The 25822-nt window shown below is 48.5% G+C and overlaps 1 protein-coding gene across 1 annotated transcript in view; it reads right to left on the bottom strand.

Moving 5' to 3' along the window:
- Positions 1 to 18566, bottom strand: part of LOC150053521 (guanylate cyclase D-like) — a 31385-nt gene extending 12819 nt beyond the window's left edge. The window contains exons 1-13 of the mRNA XM_090349300.1: positions 18560 to 18566; positions 16681 to 17439; positions 13891 to 14168; positions 12502 to 12856; positions 10144 to 10228; positions 9387 to 9483; positions 9151 to 9279; positions 7948 to 8028; positions 6373 to 6549; positions 5997 to 6153; positions 5618 to 5767; positions 3729 to 3877; positions 202 to 365 (exon numbers count right to left, since the gene is read on the bottom strand). Of these exons, the coding sequence (XP_090205426.1) occupies positions 202 to 365; positions 3729 to 3877; positions 5618 to 5767; positions 5997 to 6153; positions 6373 to 6549; positions 7948 to 8028; positions 9151 to 9279; positions 9387 to 9483; positions 10144 to 10228; positions 12502 to 12856; positions 13891 to 14168; positions 16681 to 17439; positions 18560 to 18566 (2588 nt within the window). The remainder of the gene's footprint in view (positions 1 to 201; positions 366 to 3728; positions 3878 to 5617; positions 5768 to 5996; positions 6154 to 6372; positions 6550 to 7947; positions 8029 to 9150; positions 9280 to 9386; positions 9484 to 10143; positions 10229 to 12501; positions 12857 to 13890; positions 14169 to 16680; positions 17440 to 18559) is intronic.
- Positions 18567 to 25822: the final 7256 nt, after the last annotated feature.

Below are 25822 nucleotides of genomic sequence, written 5' to 3' on the forward strand. Positions count from 1 at the left end.
GGGGAAGAAAACAAAGGCAAAAGGGACTGGAGGCATGCCTCACACGGTACAGTGCCTGCCTAGCAAGTATGAGGCCCTGAGTCAATCCCCCAACCAAAAGAATGAGAAGAGAGGATGTTGAGTACATGAACCGCAGTGATTGGAAGGAGTCTAGATTCTCTGCTGAGTTCCAGGCCCCTGCTGGGACCCCCAGGCACTCACGGAGGGAGCATCTGTGTTAGCAGCCTGTCTGTCTTCCGCCTCTCCAGTTCCAGCTCCTCTGTCCGCTCCTGCACCAGGTCCTCCAGGTTCTGGGAGTACTTCTCCAGCATCCGCAGCATGGAATCAGCAACACTGCTCTTTTTGCCTTGGTTGATGCTTTTGAACTAGGGATGAATTTATATATATATATATATATATATATATGTATATATATATATTCATCCAGGAAGGTCAGCTTGGAATTCTGGGACCACAGTATCCCTAGACCAGCAGAGTCCCTGCCTAAAGGAGATGGATTGCAGTGGAAGATATGTAAGAAAGGAAAGGTGCAGAGAGCTGCACGGAAAACAGGATTCATTCTGTGTGAGGTAGGCAAGTGGGAAAAGGAGCCTTTGCAAAAGAGCCTAAGTCCAGCAAACCAGAGCATTACCATTAGCAAACAATCCCATTGCATAGAGCTTCTCCAGCAACCATCACAAGCACTCCATGCTCTTCTCCAAGGTAGGTTGGTAGATAAACAGACAGGTAAACAGACAGATGGATGGGTGGGTGGATAGGAGAGATGGATGATTAGTGGGTGGACAAATAGAAAGTGTATATATAATATGTAATGTTATATTAATATGCTTGTGTATATACATATAAATATACTATAATAAATTTATATTTGTATGTTGTATTTATGTAAAATTTATTTATTTTAATTATTTTATATATACATAGAAAGTAAACAGATAGTATTTACATATTCTATATAATATGTATTGCTATTTCTACCTCTCTAAATAGTCTGTTCAAATCAAAAGAGACAGTGTTGGGCACTGGTACTTATGCCTATAATCCTAGCTATTCTGAAGGCTAAGATCTGAGGATCATAGTTCAAAGCCAACCAGGGCATAAAAGTCCTTGAAACTCCTCTCCCTAATTAACCAGTGAAAAGCTGAACCTAGAGCTGTGTTTCAAATGGCAGAGTACCAGTCTTGGGAGAAAAAGGTAAAGGAGTGTACCCTGGCCTTGGGTTCAATCCCCAGTATGTCCACATTACACGCACACACACCACACACACACACACACACACACACACACACACACACACACACACACACACACACAAAACCAAAGGAAAGATTGTTTTTTTTTTTTTTTTTTAGTTAAGCCAAGAGTGGGGTTTGCTAGAAATTGGTTACTGTTTGGGAGATGAGCTTCCTAGCAACAAAACAAACAGGGAAGTACAGATTACACAATCTGCTGAGTCTATAAGGCACTGGAGCTTTAAACTAACTGCTAAGGCCAATCAAAGACAAGTTCCTCTCTAGACCTTCCTGTGAGGACTCGGTGCTCATAAGCTGTGCCTTCAAGGACAACGTCACAGGAAATGAGGCCTAAGGAGACTTACTAGAATCTTCCGAAAGGATAGCCATAGAAGAAGTAGAGCAGTGATGGTCAACATGAGGGGTCTATTCTTATCTAATCCCAGCAGCTGGTGTGTGTGTGTGTGTGTGTGTGTGTGTGTGTGTGTGCGTGCGCGTGTGTGTGTGCATATCCAAAATTTATTAACACTACTTTTCTCAAAAAGTCTACAAGGGTCAGAGGGTCAGTGGCTCCGAGGATCATAGCTCAAAACCAACCCTAGGCAGAAAGGTCAGTGAGAATCTTAAAGCCAAAATAACTAGCAATGCTAGGTGCTGGTGGTTCACATCTATAATAAGCTCCCCTGTAGGCTAAGATCCAGAGGGTAACAGTTCAATGGCAATCCTAAAGAGAAAAGTCTGTGAGACGCCATCTCCAAAATAACCAGCAAAAAGTAAGCTGGAGGCAGGGCTCAGGTGACAGAGTAGCAGCTATGAGCAAGCAAGCTGAGCAAGAACATAAGTTCAAGCTCCAGTACTAGAACAAAAAGCCCAAAGAAAAAACTCTGCAAGGCAAGAGAGGCAGCAGACCCAAAGTATGTCTACCTGATATTGTTCATCAAAACCAGAGGCCCAAGATATAAAAGTCAACCGGGGTGGTTAGGAGAGGTGCTGAGATACCAATCTGGATATTTTTATGCCAAGGATCTGTTTTATAACTGAAGAAATAAATTACTTGTCAGTCTACAGTTGTGGACTGCTTTTCAAACTGATGACTTATATTTTAATTTTGTCTTTGTTTCTTTTTTTTTTCCAATCCTGGGGCTTGAATTTAGGGCCTGGGCACTGTCCCTGTGCTTCTTTTATTCAAGGCTAGCACTCTACCACTTAAGCCATAGCACCACTTCCAGCTTTTTCTGTGTATGTGATATTGAGGAATCAAACTCAGGGCTTCATGCGTGCTAGGCAATCACTCTACAGGCTACCTTCCCAGCCTCACATTTTAAATTTATCTTCAACAATGCTTTTCCCGCTGTTCCCCTCAGATTGCTTTGAAATGCAATTATAAAATTGGCAAATATTTTCTACCTTTCCAATATTCATTTTCTTGTCAAATTGCTTTGGCTTGTACTCCTAGAACAGTGTAACATGAACACAAACCCAGGCCTTTAACTTCAAAGGTAGTTCTCTTTCATATATATATATATATATATATATATATATATATACATCTATACACACACATATATGTATACATATATACATATATGTGTATATATATATATATATATATTGCCAGTCCCTGGGCTTGAAGTAAGGCCTGAGTACTGACTTTGGGCTTTCTCAAGGCTAGAGCTCTACCACTTGAGCCACAGCACTGCTTCTAGATTTTTCTATGTATGTGGTACCAAGGAATCGAACCCAGGTCTTCATGCATGGTAGGCAAGCATTCTGCCACTAGGCCAAACTTGCAGCCCTTCTCCTATATTCCTTCTCAGAAAACTACTTTTTTTTGGTGGTGGTACTGGGGTTTGAACTCAGAGCCTCCCACTTGTTAGAAAGGCACTCTATCGCTTGTGCCATGCCTCAGACTCCTTTTTGCATTTGCCATTTTTGAGATAGGGTCTGTCTTTATGCCTAGTCCAGCCTGGACCTCACCTTGGCAAACTGCCACTGTGGTGGTTGGGGAGTGGAGTGTGAAAGGGAGAGTTGACGATGTGGGCAGGTCCGAGGGGAGTTGGCTTGACTCCCCTGGGCTCCTGTGGGCTTGCCCTTGCCTTGCCCTACCTGCTGCAATCCCAAGACATACTGAGGGACCCCAGGGCTCCTCTCATCTGCTCCTCCTCCCTGACTTGGGAAGCAGTGCTCTTTCCATGGTCACTAACAGACTTTTGGATCAGGTACCAGGTGACCTGGTCAAGGGTGGGATTTCCTGTGCAAGCAGACAGACAGACAGACCAACCAACCAGGGCTGTCCTCACTGTCCACTTGCATGGGCAAGTTCCCTCCACCAAAATAAGTTAACCAAGAGCACTTGGCCAAGGCAGGACATTCAGGACTGTTTTCCAAGAGCAGGCCTCAAGGTAGCTCTCGTGGCTGTGTACCTAGCTGGATGGCATTTCCAGGATCCAGGCACAGGCTGAAGGTCCACAGCTAGGTTCCTCTGGGAGTGCTGACCTGGCTGTAGATCTGGTCCAGACTTGGTCTGTCATCTGGAGCCTCCTCCCAGCACTCCTTCATCAGCCGGATGTACTCAGGGGGTCCGTGGTCTGGGAACACTAGTGGCCGGTACAGAGGAGGGGGGGACACCACCTTCCGGATGATTTCTGCAACAAACCCCAAAGGCTCAGGGGAGGGAGTTAAGGGTGGCCTCAAGTGGTGGGGATCAGGCCCTGAGGTGTTCTAGGTCCCATAGCTGCCTGACGCACATGCCTCCCTGCCTTCCCAGCTCTGCCCTACCACATGGCCCTGGAATGGGTCTCACGCAAGGAGCTCCGAGTGCTGGGTTTGAATTCTGGATCTGTCAACACCTTGCTTGGAGATGATAAAGAAGACAGTGACCCCTCAATTGTCTCATCTGTAAATGAACTCAACAACCTTCCTTCACGAGAGGGGTGCTGGGAGGAGGGGACGATGTAAGGCAGGTTGCCCCCACTATTGGCGTTCTATTGCCAGAAATACCCACTGGTGGGCTTGAAGCCCTGACACCTTGGCTCTCTCCACCATCCCTGCCACCCAGTGTGGAGCCAATCACCCAAGACTACTCCTTCCATCTCCCCCATGGTCACTCTCAATCCCACCATAGCTGTCCTCTCCATCCCTTCTCTATGAGTTAAAGGCCACCCCATATGGTCACAGCCAGGCCCTCTGGTATTCCCATCCGGCTCTATCACTAGCCATCACCAATGGATGGAAGTAAGACCTGCCTCTAGAAGCTGTTGGGAGATCTGAAAGAGTGCACAGAGCCTCAAGTTAACAGGGAAGGAGAAAGACTAGGCACCAAGCTCAGGCTCTGGAGTCAGGGGACCAGCATAGGGTTTCTAAGCTTCATTACCATTGTGGCGATTTATTTTCCCTCTGTGAGCCTCAGTTTCTGCACCTGTAAAGTGTGCAGCTAACACTACCTGCCTATGGAGTTACGTGGTAGAGCAGGTTTACCTACTCTCATGGTAGGGCCAGTGAGGAGAAGCATCCTGGATTTCAGTGACCCTTTCATTCCTTCCTTGGCCTTCTTATTGGGGTAGCACAGGAGGATCAGTCCATGTTAAAGATAGGGCAATTGAGCTGGGCGCCAGTGGCTCACATCTGTAATCCTAGCTACTCAGGAGGCTGAGATTTGAGAGGATCACAGTTTGAAGCCAGCCTGGGCAGGAAAGTCAGTGAGACGTTTATGTACAACAAACTACTGAAAAAAGCCATAATTGGAGCTGTGTTTCAAGCAGTAGCATGCTAGCCTTGAGCAAAAGAAGCTCAGGGACAGCACCCAGAGCCTGAGTTCAAATCCCTAGACCAGCACCAAAAAGAGAGAGGGAGATTGAAACTCTGTAGATCTGTAAACTAGAGCCACCAAGATTGGGCTTCAGTCTCACCTAGCTTGCCCAGGGTGTCCTCAGCCTCCAGGCATCAGACCCCCAGGCCATAGGCCCGAGGCTCAGAGAAGCTGAATGTACTCATAAAGAAGAGCATATAGATAGACTCTCTAACATTACCCACAGGGCTACAGCCCCCTCAAAACTAGACAGATGGTTTGGGATGAATAAAGTACAAATCCATTTCCAAGTGTCGTTGAGATTTTTTGTCATCCATGGACATGAGAAGCTGTGCACACAGGAACTCCACAAGGCAGGTATGGTGGTTCCTATTTTACAGACAAGGCTTACAGCTAAAAGGGCTCTACTCTAAATCTTGAGGCAAACTGAAGCTGGCCTTCGGCTGATGTCGCACAATCTAAGCTCTGGATCTTGTGGTTCTTTGTAAGCCCCAGTTTAATGGTCATTACAGAGGTCCCTGGCTACTTGTGGACTCCAGCCAGGGATTGACCAGGCAAGGAGACAAGGACACTGTACCTTCTGCTGAGAGCCCCGAGGAATGGTAGGGCGGAGCTCGAGTCAGCACCTCCTGTAGGATAATGCCCAGGCTGAACACATCACCTTGGAGGGTGCCTCGCCCGGGCCCTCCAGGGCCCCGCAGCAGCTCAGGAGCCGTCCACAGCAGCTCTGTAATCACAGGGCAAAGCCACACTTCATCACACTGCACCTGACAGAACCAAGGTGCATCTTGTCCCCTGCCCTGAGGCTCTTCCTAAGCAGAAAAACCATCAGCTCCAGCTCACAGCACAGGAAGTGTCGTGCTGAAGACTTTCCCCTCATCCCCTGCTTCACAAACACCAGGTGAAAACAGAGGCATCCGAACCTCCTGGCAGCCTCTTGAGCACCCCAAGCTGACCTTCTGGAGCTGGCTGGGCTTGGGGCGACCGCTGAGCCTCTAGGAGTGCCGTGTAACCATGATCAGTGACCTTGAGCACAAAACGTCCATCCACCACACAGTTCCGAGACTTGAGACGGCCATGGGGGAAATGTCGATGGTGTAGATACCTCATGCCCTGGGGAGGCGGGGCGGGGGGGAATCAGATGTAAGGGGGGGCGCTTTTAGATCTGTGATCTGTGATCTGTGAGAAGGAGCACAGGATTCTCACAGGCCTCAAAGGGGTCCCTGCCTCCCCTCCTCTCTTGCTGTTCATATTTCAGAATGTGAGATAGCTGAGCATCTGTCAGCCCGTTGCCCTGCCCACCACCCCTCAACTCCATGGGAGGCTCCTCACTCGGATCAAATCCAGCAACAGAGACGCCTTGAAGGTCCAGTCCAGCCGCAAGGCCTCGTTCTGTAGCAGGTCCTCCAGGCTGCCCCGGGTGCAGTGCTCTAGTACCAGAGCATTGAGCCCAGGGGCCATAAAGAAACCCAGGCAGGTGGCAACATTCTCATGCCTCATCTCCCGCATCTGCTGGGGCAATGGACACCTTAGCAGTACCCAGGCCCCCTTTCCCAAGGGTGGTCTTGCTAATCTACGTTGAGGTCCTCAAGACTTGGCAATCATCCCAGAAGAGCATCAGAAATAAGCAGATAGGTAGATAAGTGGTGTGTGGGAGAGCAGAAGGGTAAACAGCCACACAGGTGGATACATGGATATACAGATGAGGGATAGGTGAATAGATAGATGAATAAGTGGTAGGTGGGTCAATGGAAGGTTGAATGGATGAACTGATGGATATATGGACAGGAGAATGAGTGTATACATGGATGGATGGATGGATGGATGGATGGATGGATGGATGGATGGATGGATGGTTGGATGGGTGGTAGATTGGCAAGTTGATGGACAAAGGAATGAGTAAGAAGCCAGATGGATGGGTGGTGGGTAGATAGATGGCAGGTGGATAAATGGATAGATGAATGAGTGGTGAGCAGATGGATGGATGTTTGAGTGGGAAGATAGATGCAAGAGCGAGTAAACCAAGGATGGATAGTGAATGAGCTGTACTCACAGCTGTGCCAGGCAAGCACTCTACCACTAGGCCAAACTCCAGGCCCCTGGACCTAGCTCTTTTAAGAAATAATGCCCATGTTAGTTGTAAGATGCCCTTGGAAATGCTCAGCTTTAGCTCTAGTCATACCATCTCTTTATTTCAGACAGTAGTGATACTAAACATTACAATAAAAAGTAACCAACAGTAAGCAAATAAGATTCACCATTTGTTGAAGGCATTCTATGAGCCTGTGCTCCCTGCACCCACAGCTTTGTCAGGCTGCACACTATTGGCTCCACTTCACACACAGGTGTTCTGTGCAAAAAGGATTCCCTGTGGGATCATCCTGTCCTCTGTCCTTCATCCCATAGTACTGCCCAGGTGGTGGCAGTATCAGGTGAAGGAGTGTGTGTGTGTGTGTGTGTGTGTGTGTGTGCGCGTGCGCGCACGCGTGCGTGCGTGTGCCCCCATGCACACATGCATGTATGCGGTTATCAATGACAAGTGACCCAAAGTTCCCCTAGCAAAAGAACTACTCTCCTATAAAACTCAGAACACTGTCTGACATATAAAGGATACCCATTAATAACAGCAGATAGACACATGGAGAGGCAGATGTTGGGCAGGAGCTGGCTGAAGGGCTATGTGATGCTACTGCTAGGCCCAGATCATGCTGGGGTGATGACCTGGCTTTAGGGAAGCTGGTTGTGAAATGACAGAGCTGCTGGCAGTGATCATAGGAAAATAGCTCCCACTCTAAGGCCACAGCTTCCTCATGAATAGGATGCAATCCTGCCCGGAAGGTTGTTGTTTTTTTTTTTTTTTCCCAGCAGCACCCTATCCCAGCCCCTCCATATCTTCCCCAGCCCTACCTTTTTCAAGAGGCTGAGGCAACTCGGGCGCAGCTCAGGGCTTGTACCCATTTCAAACTTCTTCAACCACACCCAGTCTCCCTATTAGAGAAAGAATAAGAGTTTTCCTTGTGCCAATCCCCAGCTGTGTGGCCTTGGGGAAATTCTTCCACTTTTCCGAGGCTCCATGTTTGTGTTCCTTCTGTATGTTCCGAGCCTGGACACAGCCAGCTCAGTGGTTGGTGGACCCAAGTTCAAATCCTACCTTTACCTTCTTTAACCCTATAACCTGGGACAATGACTTCTGATGTCCGAATCTGGAGATAAAGGTCTGCACTGTAAGTAAGACAGTGTCCTCCCACAAGAAAAGGGCTAAAGGTATGGTCATTAAGAAGCATAGTTCTCCTAGTGTGAGGTTAGCTTTACCCTTGCAAGCTTCAGGATACCCACAAGTCTATGGGGGGTGGGGGTAGGCTCTTTGGCCAGAGAACTCTAGAAGGGGAGTAAGAGAAGGGAATCCTGGGCTAACTGCAGGCTCAACCCTCTCCTCCCATCTTTCTGGTGGTTTGGAGCCTTGGCCTCACCTGCAGCCTGGGGGCTAATTCCCCAAAGCAAAAAGAACATGCTTTGTGCATCATTGAAGCTTCTTTTCAGCAGAGGGAGAAAATTAAGAAATCCCTCTGGGACAGACCAGGTGTGTGTGGTGGAGGGTGGGGGGAGAAGTACCAAGAGTCTCTTGTTGCTTCTCATAGAAACAATTAGCTCAGTGCATCACCCATGGGAGTCACAGCACATGAGCCTTGAAGCATCCGGGAAATCTTGAACTTGAACTTGCCTCAGACAGCACTTGAGAAAGTACTTTGTCTTCCACAAAATTAGAGTTGTGCTAGGCTCACTTCCATCTTTGCAAGAGGCCAGCTTCTGTCTGGAGGCTGTCCCTCCCACTGGGGTCTTAGGGACCAGAAATCCCTTGGGCTTGAGCTAGCAGAGGAAGGTGAGACAGGCAATGGCCACACCCAAGTGACAAGAATTGGTTGTTTCCTGAGCTCAAACTGTGAACATCTCCCAATGGGCCTGGGAGCTCTGATTCCCACTACCAACCCTTCCATGACTTACACAGGGCCCAGGAAAGCCCCCTGCTCCTGGCAGACTGTTTCCCCTCTCTGAGAGAGGAAAGTGACTGCTGTTCCTCAGGCACAGGCTGAGGGCGACAGAGGCCTTCACCTGGTACAGGGCCACACTGGTGGACTCCGGGGGCACTGGCAGACTCCTTGCTGACCTCTGGGCCGTGGACATTGGGCTTCCACCATCTGCCACACTTTGGGATTCACTTCCGCTGTCCACATGCAGCCTCTGGGGGGGGGGAGGGGCGCGGTCAGAGTCTGGGTCAAGAATCTAGACCTGGCCTAGAACAAGACCTAAACCATCACCACCCACCCAGCCCTGCCCTGCCTACCCACCCTTCGGCTCGGGGGCTGGTGGAGAAAGGTGAGCTCCTGGGCTGTTAGCAGGATCTGTTGGGGGCCCGGAACCAACTGCAGCTGCTGGATGCCCAATCTGGAGGTGAGAGAGAGGACAGTGGGAGAGGAGTTGCAACGGTCTCCCCCAGCCCGGCCCAGTCCCTGGAGCAGCCTCTGACTCACAGCCCTCTCCTACTCACTTTCTCTCTCATTGCTGACTCTCGCAGTCTCAGCTGGGCTGAGAAGGCACTGAGCACTGTCTCCATGAGTTCCTCAGCCTAGGGCTCAGATCTGCAGCCTCCCTGGACTAGCACACTCTATCTCCAGCCATATTGTTCCCAAGGCCTCATGGGATAACCAGAGCCTGAGGTAAGCAATGCCCCCTTTCTGGATGTAGCTGAGGCTTGGGGAGCATCTGGATTCACAAGCACAGAGGAATCCAGATCCCAGGGAGAACTGTTCTGGAAGCTGCAGGACCTGTGTGGATGGTGTTGACCAATCCTCATTGTACAGGTCAGGGGACTGAAGCTCAAAGATAGAGCCTCTTCCTGGATCTCCTGCTTCACTTGGGTCCCCCACAGACCTTCACAGGAGGCACCTGGGGCCTCAGTACACTCTGACCACCACCAGGATGGAAAGACGTATAGGGGCCTTGAGGGTCCAGGGGGTAGATTCTGGGATAGCCCCTGCAGATTGCTGGGGGAGACCCTGTGAAGAAGACTGAGAAGGCCAGAGCAGGCTCGGCAGGTAGTCTCACCTGATGAAGTAGGCAAGGGCCCCGCCAGCCAGCACCAGGACACAGGCCAGCACCCCAGTGAGGAGGCTGCCCAGGGGCTGCGTATCTGTAGGAAGCAGGGATACTGGGAGGCAGAGCAGATAGCGGCAGTGCTGAACCACACCCCTACACATGTACCCAAAGCCCCTGTGATTTGGTCTCGCAATCAATTAAATTCATCTGAGTTTAGATTCTGAGTTTGAATCTACATGGCACCATCATTGGATCCCTGAAGGAATCAAATTGCCAGGGTAGACTCCTGCCCAATATCTTGCCACCCCTAGATAATCCTGAGAGCCTTGTCCCCCTGCCTGTATCCTTCATTAGAGGGGCCTGTGACCACCCTGAGATGGAGCCGCCTGTGTCTCCTCAGTGCTCAACATGATGTTAGTCAAGTGTTTGCTGACTGGTCTACTGAATGGATTATGTAATGCCTGGCAGAGGGTGACATCTGTGAGACACACCAAATGAAGGCAGGGTTGGTAAGGGTTCCCTATGGGATCCATGCACAGCTCCTGGCTGTTACCATGAAGCTCTGATTGCACTGTGTGGTGTGGTCTCTTGCTGTCCTTTGCTGTGCTACAGACTGAAGGCCCAGAGAGTGGGGTCTAAATTTGTCTTCAAGAGTATAATTTCCAGGGCCAGGAGTTTGACCTAATGGCAGAGTGCTTGCCTAGCATACACGAATTCCCAGGTTCGATTCCACAGTAATGCAAACATAGAAAAAGCCAGAAGAGATGGCTGTGGCTCAAGTGGTAGAGCTCTAGCCTCAAGATAGCCCAAGGACAGTGCTCAGGTTCTGAGCTCAAGCCCAGGACTGGGAAAAGAAAAAGAAAAAAGAAAGAAAAGAAAAGAAGTTTAAAAAGTATAATTTTCAAGCACCAGTGGCTCACAGCTGTAATCTAGCTTCTTAGGAGGCTAAGACCAGGAAGATTACAGTTTCAAGCCATCCCAGAAGAGTTCAATAGAATCCATCAGTAGATAGATTCTATTAACCAGCCCCAACCTGGGAGGCACAACTCTAGTGGTTCAGTGTCAGCCATAAGCAAGGAACTGCAGTGAGCTCAACCCTAGTATTGGCACAAGTGAACACACACACACTATCCCATGAGGATAAAGATGCTATTATTCCATTCTCTTCTCTACCCTGGGACTCAATAAATGCCACGGCAGAAAAAAACAAACAAACGAACAAACAAACAACAACAAAAACCCAGGAAAAAAAGCAGAAGCTTCACAGCACTGCTGAGAGGGCAGGAAGCAGATAGCCCTGGCCCTGCTCAGCACAGCACATACACTAGAAACTGTGTGATGAGGGCCTCCGTGACCACAAGGAAGGGGCTCCAACTTACTCAAAAAGCAAAGCAACGTTGGAGAGGGTGGAGGGAGGGGAAGAGCAGCCCAGGGACAGAAAATGCAGTCAAGGGCAAGGTGACACGTGGCATGTGTTCAGAGAGATGCAGGAATAACAATGGCCTTAGAACTGCGGAGTGAGCTGGCTGAGAGACCAGGGCAGGAGGTTCAGCAGGGCAGGTATGATATACACAAGCCTGGTTAAAGCTGAGCTGCCCCCTAGAGGCAGAAGGGTGACTAGATGTACATTAGGGAAGATGGGGGCACCTGTCATATACATCTGTGTGCACTTTCCTATATATCTAGGCACCTGTAGAATAGCGTGGATTCGTCACCGATGACTCCTGGGGATGGATAAATTACAGGAGTCATTCTGATCTCATGCTCCCCAGTGGTCATGAGGAAAGATAAAAGCTTGTGCTTGACCCTTTTGCTCAGCAAGAGCTCAGCCACTGGCTCCCTCTGTGACTTTGGGCAAGTCACTAACCCTTTCTGTGGTTTTGCTCTGGTGTCCACGGTGGACAAGGCTATAGTGTATTTTAGAAGGCCTGAAAGATAAAAATGTCTCTGTTAATGTGTGAACCTGGCTCCTCTGGAGCATCCCATCTGTTGGTTCCATCTTCTCATAGTCAGAACCCTTTTTTGCCCCTGTTCCCAATACCCATGAAAAGAACTGTAATGAGGAGGTAGCTGCGGATGACTGGGTAGATGGGTGGGTGAATGGATGGACAGAAGGTAGATAGGAGGAGAATAGATTGACAGTGGATGAGTAAAAGGGCAGGTTGGTGAGTACATTGTGGTAGAGGGATGAAATGATGGATGGATGGATGGATGGATGGATGGATGGATGGATGGATGATGAATGGATGAATGATAGCTGGGTGGATTGACAGATAGGTGGTAATGGGTAGATGCGTAGATGGATAGGTAGATACATGAATAACAGGATAGCAGAGGATAGATGAGATGGGATGAATGATGGGTTACCTCTCATGCACAGTGTGTTGGGATCAAACCAGCAGCTGGAATCCTGGGCTGGAGGGACCCCTCCTGGGAAATGTATGGTCTTGCTCAGGGGCTGCACTTGCCATGTGCCTGTGTCCAGAATGTGGGTGGGGACCAGCTGGTTCCCTTGGCCATCTGTGTCCAAGATTACATAGTGGGCTAGCCTCCTGCCCTTTTCATCTGTCCGGATCCTCTGGCCAAAGCCATCCACTTCGAGAGCCCCTATGTGGTCACCTAAGAAAGCCCCTGAGAGCTTGACTCCATGGCTCTCAGAGTGGTTCAGGGCATGAGCCAACAGGACAACAGCATCATAGATGGTTCCAAAGAGTGGGGACACCTGTGGAAGAGACTCCCTTAACTCAAGGCACAACATCCCAGACATCTCAAGGTCCTGGTCCCCATGCCCATAGCAGTTGTTGAGATTATCATTCTCTCCCTGAACACAGCCCTCTTTCTGGTCCTAACATTGCCCCAGGCTCCATTCAGCAGCTTCACAATCTTTATAGCCACCTCCACTGTGACCTCCACCAACTCCAATGTCCTGAAGACACCTTCTAAAGCCCTTGATCTAACAAGTTCTACCTCACTGCTCTTCATTAAGAAACATCCTGATCACTCAGGGCGTGGGTCAAGAGCCAACTCAACACTGCCTGGCCCATTCTATCTCACATGGCTCCCTGCCCCATCCTGGCCTCTTGTTACTTGATCCTCTTCTATTTTCTTGGCAGATAGTAGCGCTGCCACTATTTGAACTTGGCAGATTTGAAGGTCAGATCGGATTTGTTTATCACAGGGCCCTTGACCCCTGAAGCAGTGGCACGTGAGAAACTCAATCCACATTTTTCTCCGATAAATGGCTGATGACTTTGTCAGCATCTATACTCTAGTTTCCACCTTCAGCCGCTGCTGTCTTACTATCACTAAGAAAACAGACATTCCCATAGAAACTAGAGTTAAATTCAGTCCTGTACCAAGATGGCAGCCACAATGAACACTCTCTGGAGTCACAACCATAACCAGAAAATCTCCTTCTCCAACCCACCCCAACACTTTCTCCTGATCTTCACAACTTGCTAGAGCGATGCTAACCGCAAGAGGAGGGATGCTGCAACAGAAAGAGAAGTAGGACCAGCAGTGAGGGAAGGAACTGGAATGCTATTGCATGGATGGATAGATGCGAATGAGGCACAAGAAAACAGACCAGAAGGTGAAAAAATGAGACAGACAGATAGACATAACTGCTAGGCATCAAACACTGTACCCATAGTTGATTGGGCACTAGCCAGGGAAGGCCTGAAGCAGCTGAGACACACAAAAGCACTGCTACACAGCCCTCACCCTCCATGGCATATAAGACTCTGACACACCTACCTGGTTAGACTCCAGGTGGGAAGCTGCGTCCACCCCTGTCTCATCTTCAGGGCTGGACTCCAGGCTGATGGTGAGCACTGCGTCATAAGCCTCCCGCAGTGGCTGGCTGTCACTCAGGGCAGGGTAGGAGTGGTTTCGGTAGGGTAGAGCAAAGTGCAGCGTGTCATAGGGCAGGAAGGCCAGCCTCCCATCCACTAAGCCCTGTGCCCATGCATGGCTCAGCAGGGCTCTCTGCTCTGAGCCCCCCAGCAGCGCTGAATGCATGCAAAGCACCACAACTGGAGGTGGACAAGATGGGTTACCTTTGCAGGCCCAGCACCCTAAGGCCTTCCCTGAAACCCAGATCCCTGTGGCCCTGAAGAACTGCTCTGAACTCTGAGGCCATCCCCATGCCCACACCCCTGCCCCACCTCCTCCAGCCACTGGATAATGGTAGAATTGATTCTGAATCTGTATGCTGTGACAGTTACTACCCAGGCCACTGAATCCTGGTTTTAATCTAGTGACCCCACCCCACCCCAACCAAGATGGGCTTGGCCTACCTGGCATTTCCCTCCCTATATGACCGTCCAAAACTGTTGCTCAACAATGGCTACAACCATTGCTAATAGACATTAACAGTTTTCCAGTAACCATCCAGTGCTACAGCAGCAGTGAAAAATGCATTTGTAAGCTAGGCGCCAGTGACTCATGCCAATAATCCTAGCTACTCAACAGGCTGAGATCTGAGGATCTTGGTTTGAAGCAGGCCTGGGCAGGAAAATCCAAGAGACTCTTATCTCCAATAAACTACTCAGAAAAATCCAAAAGTGGAACTGTGGCTCAAGTGGTAGAATGCTAGCCTTGAGTAAAAAGGTGCTCAAGGGAAGCACTTCTGCCTTAAGTTCAAGCCCCAGAACTGGCAAAGAAAGAAAAAGAGAAAGAAATGTATGTGTCACGATCTCTCCTTTTCAGTTAGAGAAACTAAGGCACTGAGAGGTTGGAGGAGTTGCCCCAGAATATATAACCACTAAGATGGTAGAGCCAAGGTTTGAGCTCATGGCTGAATCTCAGCTTACAATCCTTTAAGTGTGTGTGTGTGTGTGTGTGTGTGTGTGTGTGTGTGTGCGCGCGCGCACGCAACCATGCATGCTGGTACTAAGACTTGAACTTGGGGAGCTTTCCCTTAGTGCTCTATTACTTGAGCCACAACTCCACTTATGGCTTCTTGGTGGTTTTAATTAGAGATAAGAGTCTTGTGGATTTCTTGCCTATTGGGCTGGTTTCAAACCATGAACCTCAGATCCCCAAATCTACTGTCTATCTCTGTGGCTCTTTCTATTCTTCACATTTTATCTAAAGGCACTCATATACATAATCCCTTGTGTTTTTGCTTTTTCTTGGTCCTTCCTTTGTTGAAATGATCAGTACTTTATTCCATTTACACTTGCATTCCACAGATCACATTCTGCTTATTCATTCATCATCACCTTATAACCTGAACTGTGGCCTTGGGTGGCTGGCTGCCTCAAGGTCTAAGCAGATAGAAACAGCCTGTTATGGTTTGGGAAAGAAGTGTCACATTCCCCCCCCCCCGCCCCGCAAAAAAAATCATTGTGAGCAATCAGACTATGAGGATTCTTTCTCCATCAGTGGACTAGCTTGCCAATGGAGGATTCCAAATTTGATGGCCTTATTGGAAGGTAGCAGACAGCAGCACATAGGCAACAGAAGGCAAGGTGGGCACCAGTTCACCTCCTCCCTCCAGAACCCCACATGCCCAGGAGAAGAGGGTCTGGTTTGGAGAAGGGAGTAGGGATGCCTTCCAAGGTATCTTGTCTTGCCCCTGGCCTCTCCTGCCCCCTTGGCTAAATGGTGAAGTACGTGGCCTTGTGCCTCATCTCAGGCACAAGGCAATGGATCCTGCTGACTTCAGATCGAAACCTCTGAAACTTTCAGTCAAAATTAAATCTTCTTCCTGTCAAGTTATTTTCCTCAACTACTTGTGACAAAAAGTATAACTAAGCTGGACGCCAAGGGGCTCATATCTGTGTTACAAACAATTCAGGAGTCTGCGATCTGAGGATCACAATTTGAAGCCAACCAGGATGGACAAAACGAGAGACCCTTATCTCCAATTAACCAGCAAAAAAAAAAAAAGCCAGTAGTGAGAATGGCTCAAGTGTGTAGAGTTCCAGCCTTGATCAAAAAAATCAAGACTATGAGGACCTGAGTTCAAGTCTCATTATTGGGGGGGGGGGGAATTCTGACTAATGCACAGACCTTGGTAATAAAGCAGCCAGTTGCCCCTCCCTCCAGGCACTAGGATAGAGGAACCTGGCTCAAGGTGAAGTCCACAGCAGAGTCCCTTGGTACCATTCCTCTCCCCTACTCCCTTTTCTGACGATTTGATTGAATAGGGTGGAAAACAGAGCCACCATGACTGATTAGGGAACTCCTTGCTGGACCTTGCTGGACCCAGAGAGGTCAGAACCTGGAGTCCCAGCCTCAGCTTGAACCCCTGAGTGGTAACTATGATTTATGGACCAGTGGCCACCAGCCACTTTTCCAGGCTCTGAAAAGTGAGAGAATCCCACCAGGGGTTGAAAGAGAGTCAAGATAGTGTCTTATGTGTTCTGCCAGGTTTCTTTTCCTTAAAGGTTAAAAGCCCTGTTCTGTGTCTGGCCACAAGGGGGCAGGGATCCACACAACTGGCAAGGCTCACCCAGCCTGTGAGGCACAGGAAGCTTCCAGCCACGGCCATCTGATTTCTAAGCTGCCCACAGGAGTAAAGAGCTCAATTATACTTACTTTTCAGGCCATCCACACTTCGGAGCTGCTTTAAGACGTCCATGACTCCTTGCTCTCCAGGTCCCAGAGATGTCACAAGCCCCACAGGCAGCCCATGTGTTCTGAAAGTTGTGGCCAGCTGCCGAGCTGTAGCCACCCAGATGTCATGCTGGGAAGACACAATGGCCACGCGAGCCCAGCCGAAGTGTCTCATGACAGACAGCAGCACATGGGCAACAGAAGGCAAGGTGGGCACCAGTTCACCTCCTCCCTCTGGAACCCCACATGCCCAGGAGAAGAGGGTCTTGCCCCAGCCTTGCGCCAGTAGGGCTGCTGCTGGACAATAACCAGGATTGACAGGACCCACAAAAGCAGCCACAGTATCTTTGTGGGCCAAGAATGTGGCCAGGGCATGAGGGGTGTTGCAGCCTGTGGGGAGGACCACAGAAGCCAGCTGCAAGCCAGGCAACAGTGAGGAGTCCAGGTTGACTTGGTCCACAGCTAGCTGGGCAGCCACACTGGGAAGGGCTTGGGCAAAGATGGGATCACAGTCCCAGGGACCCAGCACTCCCAGAGTGAAGGTCCTAGCACCCCAGGCTAGCCAGGGCAGGGAGCTGGTTCCCAGAAGGGCACCCCAAAATGCTAGAGAGAAGAATGATAGGGAAGAGGCTGTCCTCAGATAACTATGAGTGAACCCCCATAGGCTCTGGCACGGCAGGCCAGTCTTCTGGTGGGGCAAAATCCAGTTCCATCCTTTGGAGTACAAGCTCCCCTGCAGCCCTGGAAAAGAGGGGTGTGGACAAGGATTGTTTATCATCTTACACGACTGTGAGGCAGACACTCCTTCACAGAACCTCAGTTTCTCATTGGTAAAATGGGGAACTTGGACCCATGATCTCGAAGGACTCCCCAGCCAGTTTGGAAGGGCTTCATATCCTCCCAAGACTGGTGCAGTGCCTCATAGCACTCATGCCATGGGTGTTCTGAACCCTTCTTGTTCTGCTGCTGCTATGCCCAAAGTGGTCTCCTAGCAGCTGGGTCTCCGAGCAGGTCCATCCTGCCTTGGAGCTGAATCCCTCAGAGAGAGCCATGGGCTCAGAGCCTATTGCTTCTGGATGGCGAGGTAAGTAGCTGTAGCTGTAGTGACAGTAGCTACCTCTCCTCCCAGACTCCAGAGCCCCGGTCACCACTCTTCACCATACAGCCAGAGGTCCAAATGAGAGACCCTCATTTTCTAGAGGAGGAAATGCAGCCAAGGTCTCACCAAAGAGAGATCTGAATCAGAACCACATCATGGCTTCTAACCTGCCAGCCAAATAAAAAAAAAATCCTGTTTGGAGAGCTAGAGCAATAGAGCTGACAAAGTTGTTTAAGTCATAAACATATAGACTGAGTCCTCTGTGTCCAGAGGATGAAATGAAGGCACAGGAAGGAGGATGGGTTTCACTGAGTCCCACAAAACAGCAGTAGGATCCTCTGGTGTGAGGTCTGGATGCCATACTCAGGGACTGAAGAATTCTATAGTCAGTGGCTCACTGCAGGGATTCAGCAGTTTAGCTCTGGGACAAGGCAAGAACTGACCTAGACCCCATCTCTGTCCCTGATTTGGCATAGGAACCCTGCCCTTTTCTGTGCCTCTGTTTTCCCTGCTCCGCGGGAAGGGTTTGGTTTGGATGTGTACACTCTGATGTTCTGTGTGCTGATTAAAATCAAGAGACAGGTGAGCCCTCCTGCTCCTTCCCCCTGTAGTGTGACAGCTTCAAAGACTTCCACCTCAGCCATCACTGGTTAAGGTGCTAGACCCGAGACCTAGGTCCGAAGTCAGCCACGGGGTTGCCTGCTTCCTGAGCCCACCCTGGTCTGTCTTACCTGCCTCCGGCGGCCTCTGTCTCAGACTCACCTATCATATCGAGCTTTCAGATCTGACTCACTGTTCCTTTGCTGATCCTAAACTTCTTGCGTCCGGGTTCTGAGAAGCCAAGCTCTCTGAGCCTGTTCTGACCTGAGGGCTTTCATTCTCAACACAGCTAAAGTCACAGGAAACTCCTCTGCTGCCTGTCAGCTTGCTAACACTCCTGCCCAGGGAGGGCCTCATATACGGTTCATTCCCTCTCTATTCCCCCAGGAGCCTGAAGAAGCCACTCGGAAAATTAGATCTGTTCAAACCCTAGGCCTCCAGAGTGCCCGTGCCGAAAGGAAGAGAGAAAGGAGAGGAGAGGAGAAAGAAGGTGGACAGGAGGTAAAGGAGGGAGGCAGAGAGAGGAGAGAAGAGAAGAATGGGAGGGAGAGAAGAGGAGAGAGGGAAGAAGAGGAGAGGAGGGGAAAGGAAGGAAGAGAAGATGTTTTCAGCACTTTGGACAGCTCCATTGTAGGCTGGGGTTCTCCAGAGGCAGGAAGAATGAACCAGCCAGACAAATCTTTGCAGTCTTGTGCTGGGCACTATCCATTTAACTCCCTGAGAAAGGTGTTATTATTCTCAATTTCTAGATTTTAAAAAAGTACTGCTCAAAGAGGTTAGGTAATTTGACCACAGCTCAGAGCTAGTAAGTGACAGGGCAGGCTGAGGGCCTGGCTTCTGCTCCTCCTACCACAGGAGTCCTGGAGGGTCAGAGAGGAGCTCTTCTTCTGGGATGGCTGTCCATGTGGAGACAGAGACCGTGGCCCAGCAGACTTCCAGACTTCTCTCTTCAACTGTTCTATGTGGAAAAGTGAATATGAGGGCCGGGAGTTTGGCCTAGTGGTAGAGTGCTTGCCTAGCATGCACGAAGACCCAGGTTCAATTCCTCGGTACCACGTACATAGAAAAAAGCCAGAAGTGGTGCTGAGGCTCAAGTGGTAGAGCTCTAGCCTTGAGAAAGTCCAAGGACAGTGCTCAGACCCTGAGCTTAAGCCCAGGACTGGCCAAAAAATAGTGGCTATGAATGTGTTCTAAAGGTACTGACTGTCTCAGTGGGTGCTTTCTTAACCTGTACAATTTTGTCAAGTAGATATCCTGTTTTGTTTACTTGTGTTGCATTATTCATTCAACTGATACTGAGCACTCACTTCCTGCTATAGTAGAGAGGAAGCCAGAGCTGCCCTCATTCCTTCCTCTCCCCCCAACTTCATTGCTGCCATCTCCCCTCAGATACCTCCAAGTCTCAGACACTGCTCTAAGATACATGAGCTCCATCAACTTATGAGAAGATTCTCCTCACTCACATGTAAGAAGGGGTATGTGACTCAACAGTAGATGGGGAAGAACATTATTAAGCATACCACAAATGGCTCACATCTGTAATCCTAGCTACTCAGGAGGCTGAGATCTGAGGAATCAAGGTTTGAAGCCAGCCTAAGCAAAAAAAGTACATGAGACTCTATCTCCAAAATTACTAGCACAATGATGAGCTAGAGGTATGGCTCAAGGGGTAGAGAGCCAGCCATGAACAAGAGTGTTAGGCCCTGAGTTCAAGCCTGAGTAAAGAAAGAGAAAGAGGGGGGGAGGAGGGAAGATAATAATGCCTATGTTTAGCATAAATGTTTTTAACTTGCCACCCAATCTTTATAATGTCAATAAATGAGAAACACGCTGAAGCCAGGCACCAGTGGCTCATGCCTGTAATCCTAGCTATTCAAGAGGCTGAGACCTGAGGATCATGGTTAAAAGCCAGCCCAGGCACAAAAGTCTATGAGACAGTTATCTCCAATTAACCATTAGAAAACTGGAAGGGGTGCTGTGGTTCAAGGAGTAGAGTGCTAGCCTTGGGCTGAAGAGCTCAGACATAGTGCCTACGCCAAGAGTTTAAGCCCCATGACCAACAAAAAGCAAGCAAGCAAGCAAGCAAGCAAGCAAGCAAGCATGCAAGAAAGAAAGAAAGAAAGAAAGAAAGAAAGAAAGAAAGAAAGAAAGAAAGAAAGAAAGAGAGAAAGAAAGAAAGAAAGAAAGAAAGGAAGAAAGAAAGAAAGAAAAAAGGAAAGGAAAGAAAAGAAAGACATTAAATTGAAATGTCATAAGTGAATAAGTTTTGTGTAATTTTTGTTAGCCTCCCTTTCTCTGGGACAGTTTTCTCAGGAAAGCATTTGCCTATTTGCTCTCAGATCCATTCTCTTAAGTTTAACTGGTTTCCTGGAGGGAGGAGGGAGAGAAGAAGGGACAGAGGAGGGAAGCATGGAGGGAGGGAGGAAAGGTGGAAACGTCAGTGTTCTACCACTTGAGTCACATCCCCACCTCCTACTTCTTGCTAGTTAATTAGAGAGCAGCGCCTCTCAGGATTTTTCTCCTCAGGCTCTCAGGATTATAGGTACAAACCACGGTGCCCAGCTCTCCTTTGTGGCGTGTGTCATGACATCTGAAATTCTGGCTGTCTCCTTAATCCCAAATCCAATTAGCAAAATAACCTAAATGTAATTGCCTGGCGTGATGTTCTGTAGACATCAAGTTGCTCCCTTCGAGCCCTATTATGACAGAGAACTAAAGAGGTGGCATCACTCTGAGGATGAGACATTAAAAGCACACTGTTGTCCCACATGCCATTTTCAATTATCCTTGCTGATGTGTCTCCAGGGCAGTTTCTCTGAGCCCAGTTATATAGTGGGGAGATGGGGCAGTGCAGGACTGGGACCCATTCCCCAGAAAGGTAGTTAGGTGAGCCCCTGATTTCCTAGGTGCTGGCAGAGATGAGGTCAGCAGGTTGCCACCAGCCTGTGACAGCCAAGTGCTATGGTGAATGTGGCCAGCAGGTGGCACCACCCCGCCAGCTCCTTTCCATCTGGGGCTCCCTCAAGGTTGATAAAGGCCACTTCATCTGTCCCCCTGGGAGCACAGGGGGCTTTGGCTGAAGAAGGAGTTTTACAGGACCACTGGATCACCTTTCTGATATGTTCCCCCGCACTGCACCCCTCCACTGCAGAGCCACTTATAGTCCCCCTGTCCCAGTTAGAGGGGTGCTCACCTGTTCATGCATCTGTACTATGAAACCAGCCTCCCCCAGTGACCTTGGCATGCTGATCCCTGTTCCACACTAATGGCCTTCATCTGTCCTGGATCACTGAAGAGTAGCAACAAATAGAAGGCACAAATAAATGATGCCATAGGACCTTGGCAAGCATGTGTACCCAGTATGCCTTAGGGCTATTCCAAGGTGTACTGGATGTATAATGACTCAATAATAGTCCCAACTCCTGAGAGAGAGCAAAGGCCTGCCCTGTCTTGTTCACAATGACATTTCCATGACTCTGCCTGGCACAAACTAGATATAATAAGTATCTGCTGAGTTGTCATGCTCATTTTGCTAATAAGTAAACCAATGTACAGAGAAGTTATTATCTGCCAGAATCACACAGCCCTCAGGAGGCAGAGCTAGGACTTAGAAAAGAGCACTCTAGTTCCAAAGTCCATCCTTCTCATCCTAGTAGTGCTGCTTTTACAAAATCCAGGGTCACCCATCCCCCCCATCTCTTTCTTCTCCTAGTCCTCTTAAATTCCTTACAAGAGTAATAACAATGACTTGGCCTAAGTGACATCTTGGTGGCACCATGAACTGTTCTTGTCACATGTAAGCTTCTTCATAATGTCACGGTGTAAGGTTCAGAAAAGCAGCAGCAGCCATTCTTGCTAAATTCAGTGTTGTGCCCAAAGCCACATCTGGCACATACTATGAACACAATAAATATAGGCCAAACAGGTTAACTTTTCAGATGAGGAGCTGAGGTTCGGAGAGCTTCAGATACTTGCCGAGACACAGAGCCCTGATCTGAAATCAGTTTTGCAAATACTGTGTCCCAATATTTTTGTGTCCACAAATATTTTTGTGTCTCTACTGTATCAAACTGCTGAGCTTCTCTTGGTATCAGTTTCCTCATCAGTTAAGTAAAGATCCTAAGGCACTTAAGGCTTCTGGAGGACAAAAGCCAGGATGGATGCGAAGGTTCTCTGCAGGCAGGAAAGAGTTACACAGGCTGGGGCCTCCCTTACTTCTGGCTGGATGTCTCTGAGGCCTTCACAGGGCCTGTGTGGAGCTGGAGCTACAATGCTGCAATGAGAAGCCTGGTGAAACTGGGGCATGAGTGTAACTGGGATTGACAGAGAGATGGATGATGCATGGATGCACGCATGGATGGATGAATGGATGGATAATGCATGAGGGGATAGGAAGACTTGTAGGTAAAGGATAGATAAATGGTAGCTGGATGATAGATGGATTTGTGGATGAATGGATGGATGGATGGATGGATGGGTGGATAGATGGATGGATAAATTATGGGTGGGTATGTGGATGAAATTGATGGATGATTAAATGAATGATGGATGATAGGAATGGTAGCTGGATACCAGATAGGTGAATAAATTTGTTGTTTCATGGAGATGAATTCACGGATGGATGGATAGATGGATGAGTGAGGGGGTGTGTAGGAGGACATGTAGATGAAATGGATGGATGGTAAATGAATGGATGGAAAGAGAGAGGGATAGAGAATTGTGTATATGGATAGATGGATGGGTAGATGGATGATAACTAGATGCATAGATAAATACATAGATTTGTGGATGGATGGATAGATATTGACAATGATTAAATAGATAGTAGCATACTGTTGGTGGGAGTGTAAACTCATTCAACCACTATGAAAAGCAGTATGGTGATTCCTCAAAAGATTTAATATAGAGCTCCCCTAAGACCCAGCAATTCCACTTCTTGGTATTTACCCAAATGTCCAGAAATAGGGACACATTAAAGCCACTAGTACAACAATGTTCATTGCAGCCCTATTTACCATAGCAAAAATATGGGACCAACCCAGATGCCCCTCAGTAGATGAGTGGATCAAGAAGATGCAGTACTTATACACAATGGAATTCTGTGCTGCCATCAGAAAGAATGGCATGGCCCCATTTGTGAGGAAATGGAAAGACTTGGAAAAAAATCATATAAAGTGAAGTAAGCCAGACCCAAAGGAACATAGGCTCCATGGTTTCCCTCATTTGTAATAATTAGTACACATCTAGGATTCTCCTAACAGAGGATTACAATAGCTCAAAACCTAGGTACATAAGATCATATAGGATGAGACTAAATGAAAGGATCTCTAGGATATGGAGACTATCTTGTGTGATTGTTGTTCTTAATGTACTATGTTATTTCTCTTCTCTTTTGTTGCCCTTTGGCTAATCTCATATTGTTACTATATCTGACTTGGTTACCTGGTACATTGTTTATACATTTATTTTTTATTTGAAATAAGGAAGGGAAGAGGGAAAAACAAGATGATTGGGAGGGGTGAGGGAGAGAAGTGGAGACAAAAACATGAGAAGGGGTATCAATGTGTGAGAAGTAATGCACCTACTATCTGGTGAATGTAACTGTAACCCCTTTATAGCCTGACAATAAAAATTTTAAAAATTATTTTAAAAGATAGTAGCTAGGTAAGTTGTGGATAAGAAAATAAAAGAAGAAAAAGAATAAATATCCTTTAGAAACCATGGGTTGGAGGATTCCTATGGCTTAAGTGTTAGAGCACCTGCCTAGCAAGGAGGCTCTGAGTTCAAACTTCAATACTGCCTAAAAGAAAAAGAAAAAGAAAGCAAGACATTAGCTGGGCATGATGATTCACTCCTGTAATCCTAGCTACTCAGGAGGCTGAGATCTGAGGTTCAAAGCCAACCTGAGCACTAAAGTCCAAGAGACTTTTATCTCTAATTAACCACTAGAAAATCAAAAGTGGTGCTGTGGCTCCAGGGGTAGGGTGGTAGCCTTGAGCTGAAGAGCTCAGGGACAGTGCCCAGGCCCAGAGTTCAAGCCCCAGGACTGACAAGAAAAAAAGGAAGGAAGGAAAGAAGGAAGGAAGGAGGGAGGGAGGGAAGGAAGGAACACACGTACACACACACACACACACACACACACACACACACACACACACACACACACACACGCCTCACATTGGTATTCTAGCTCATATCCAGCAGAGGGCACCAAAGCTCCAATCACTGGCCTCTACTTCAGTTTCTTGGCCTCCTGCAGGGCCCACCTGTAGTCAGAGCTGGGCTTCCCAGTAGCTTGTTGGCAGCTCTGGCCAGTGAAAGGGTCAAGACACAGAGGACACAGGAGGGAGATATAAAAAACACAGGCTTAGCAGCAGAGTCGCACTTGCACTGTATTGGGGACCTCAGCCCATCCCAGCTCAGTACCCTTGTATAACTGGGGACATACGTGTGTGCTTGTCGGCAAATTAAGTGAGCTATACTGCAGGAGCTGCATAGTGTGTGAAAGTCCTCTGCAGGTGGCTTACCCCAGGCCGCCCAGAAACATCCTCCCACTGAGGAGCCCAAGGATGCTTCTCTGAGAGTGGCTTCTATTCCAGTGTACCTGGTTCTGGTTTCCTGGGGAGTGAACACAGCTCTCGTTGCTGCTCTGCCACCCAGCCTGATAACTTCACACCTACCAGGAGCCTGGGGTACAAGTTGCTAATGTGAGAAATTCACTTTTTAACATGGAACTTGACTGGCAGCTCCCCAGTGACTGAGTGTGAATTTGCCATCTTAATGTGGCGTTAAGAGGCTTTGTTATCCCTCTGGCATTGCTGTCTCTCCTGATCCCTTGGGCCCGAGGGAAGACTTATTACAGGGATAGGGACTGGCTTGAACTGAACTGGGCTACAGAGGAAGAACTTGTCTTTAAAGCAACAATAAAAAGCCAATCTACCCACCCACCCCTCACACCCACAAAAGTAAATAAATACATAATCTACCAGCAACCCCGAGGTAAGTGACTCTTCTCAATTGATGGGTGATCCAGCCCTAAACCCATAACAGCTCCAGCACTTCAGTGGTGATCTGGCCCCTGTTTTACTAAGGGTAGAGACAGAGGTTCATATGCATTAAGAGCTCTCCGTTTACCCATTTTGTTTTATGGTGCCAGTCCTGGGGCTTGAACTCAAGAACTTGGGCATATCCCAGAGCTCTACTGCTCAAGGCTTGAACCACTGCACCAGGTCTAGCTTTTTCAGTAGTTAACTGATGATAAGAAGCTTATAGACCTTCCTGCCTGGGTTGGCATTGACTGGTGATCCTCAGATCTCAGCATCCTGGGGATGGCAGGCGTGAGTCACCAGCATCTGGTTTCAGTTTATCCTTTTATTATCACCAGGCAGAGTCCAAGGTGGGTGTGCAGGACCTCACCCTCTCCTG

Source organism: Megascapheus bottae, chromosome 16, assembly GCF_031878675.1.
Source record: "Megascapheus bottae isolate mThoBot1 chromosome 16, mThoBot2.hap1, whole genome shotgun sequence".
Taxonomy (NCBI): Eukaryota; Metazoa; Chordata; class Mammalia; order Rodentia; family Geomyidae; genus Megascapheus; species Megascapheus bottae.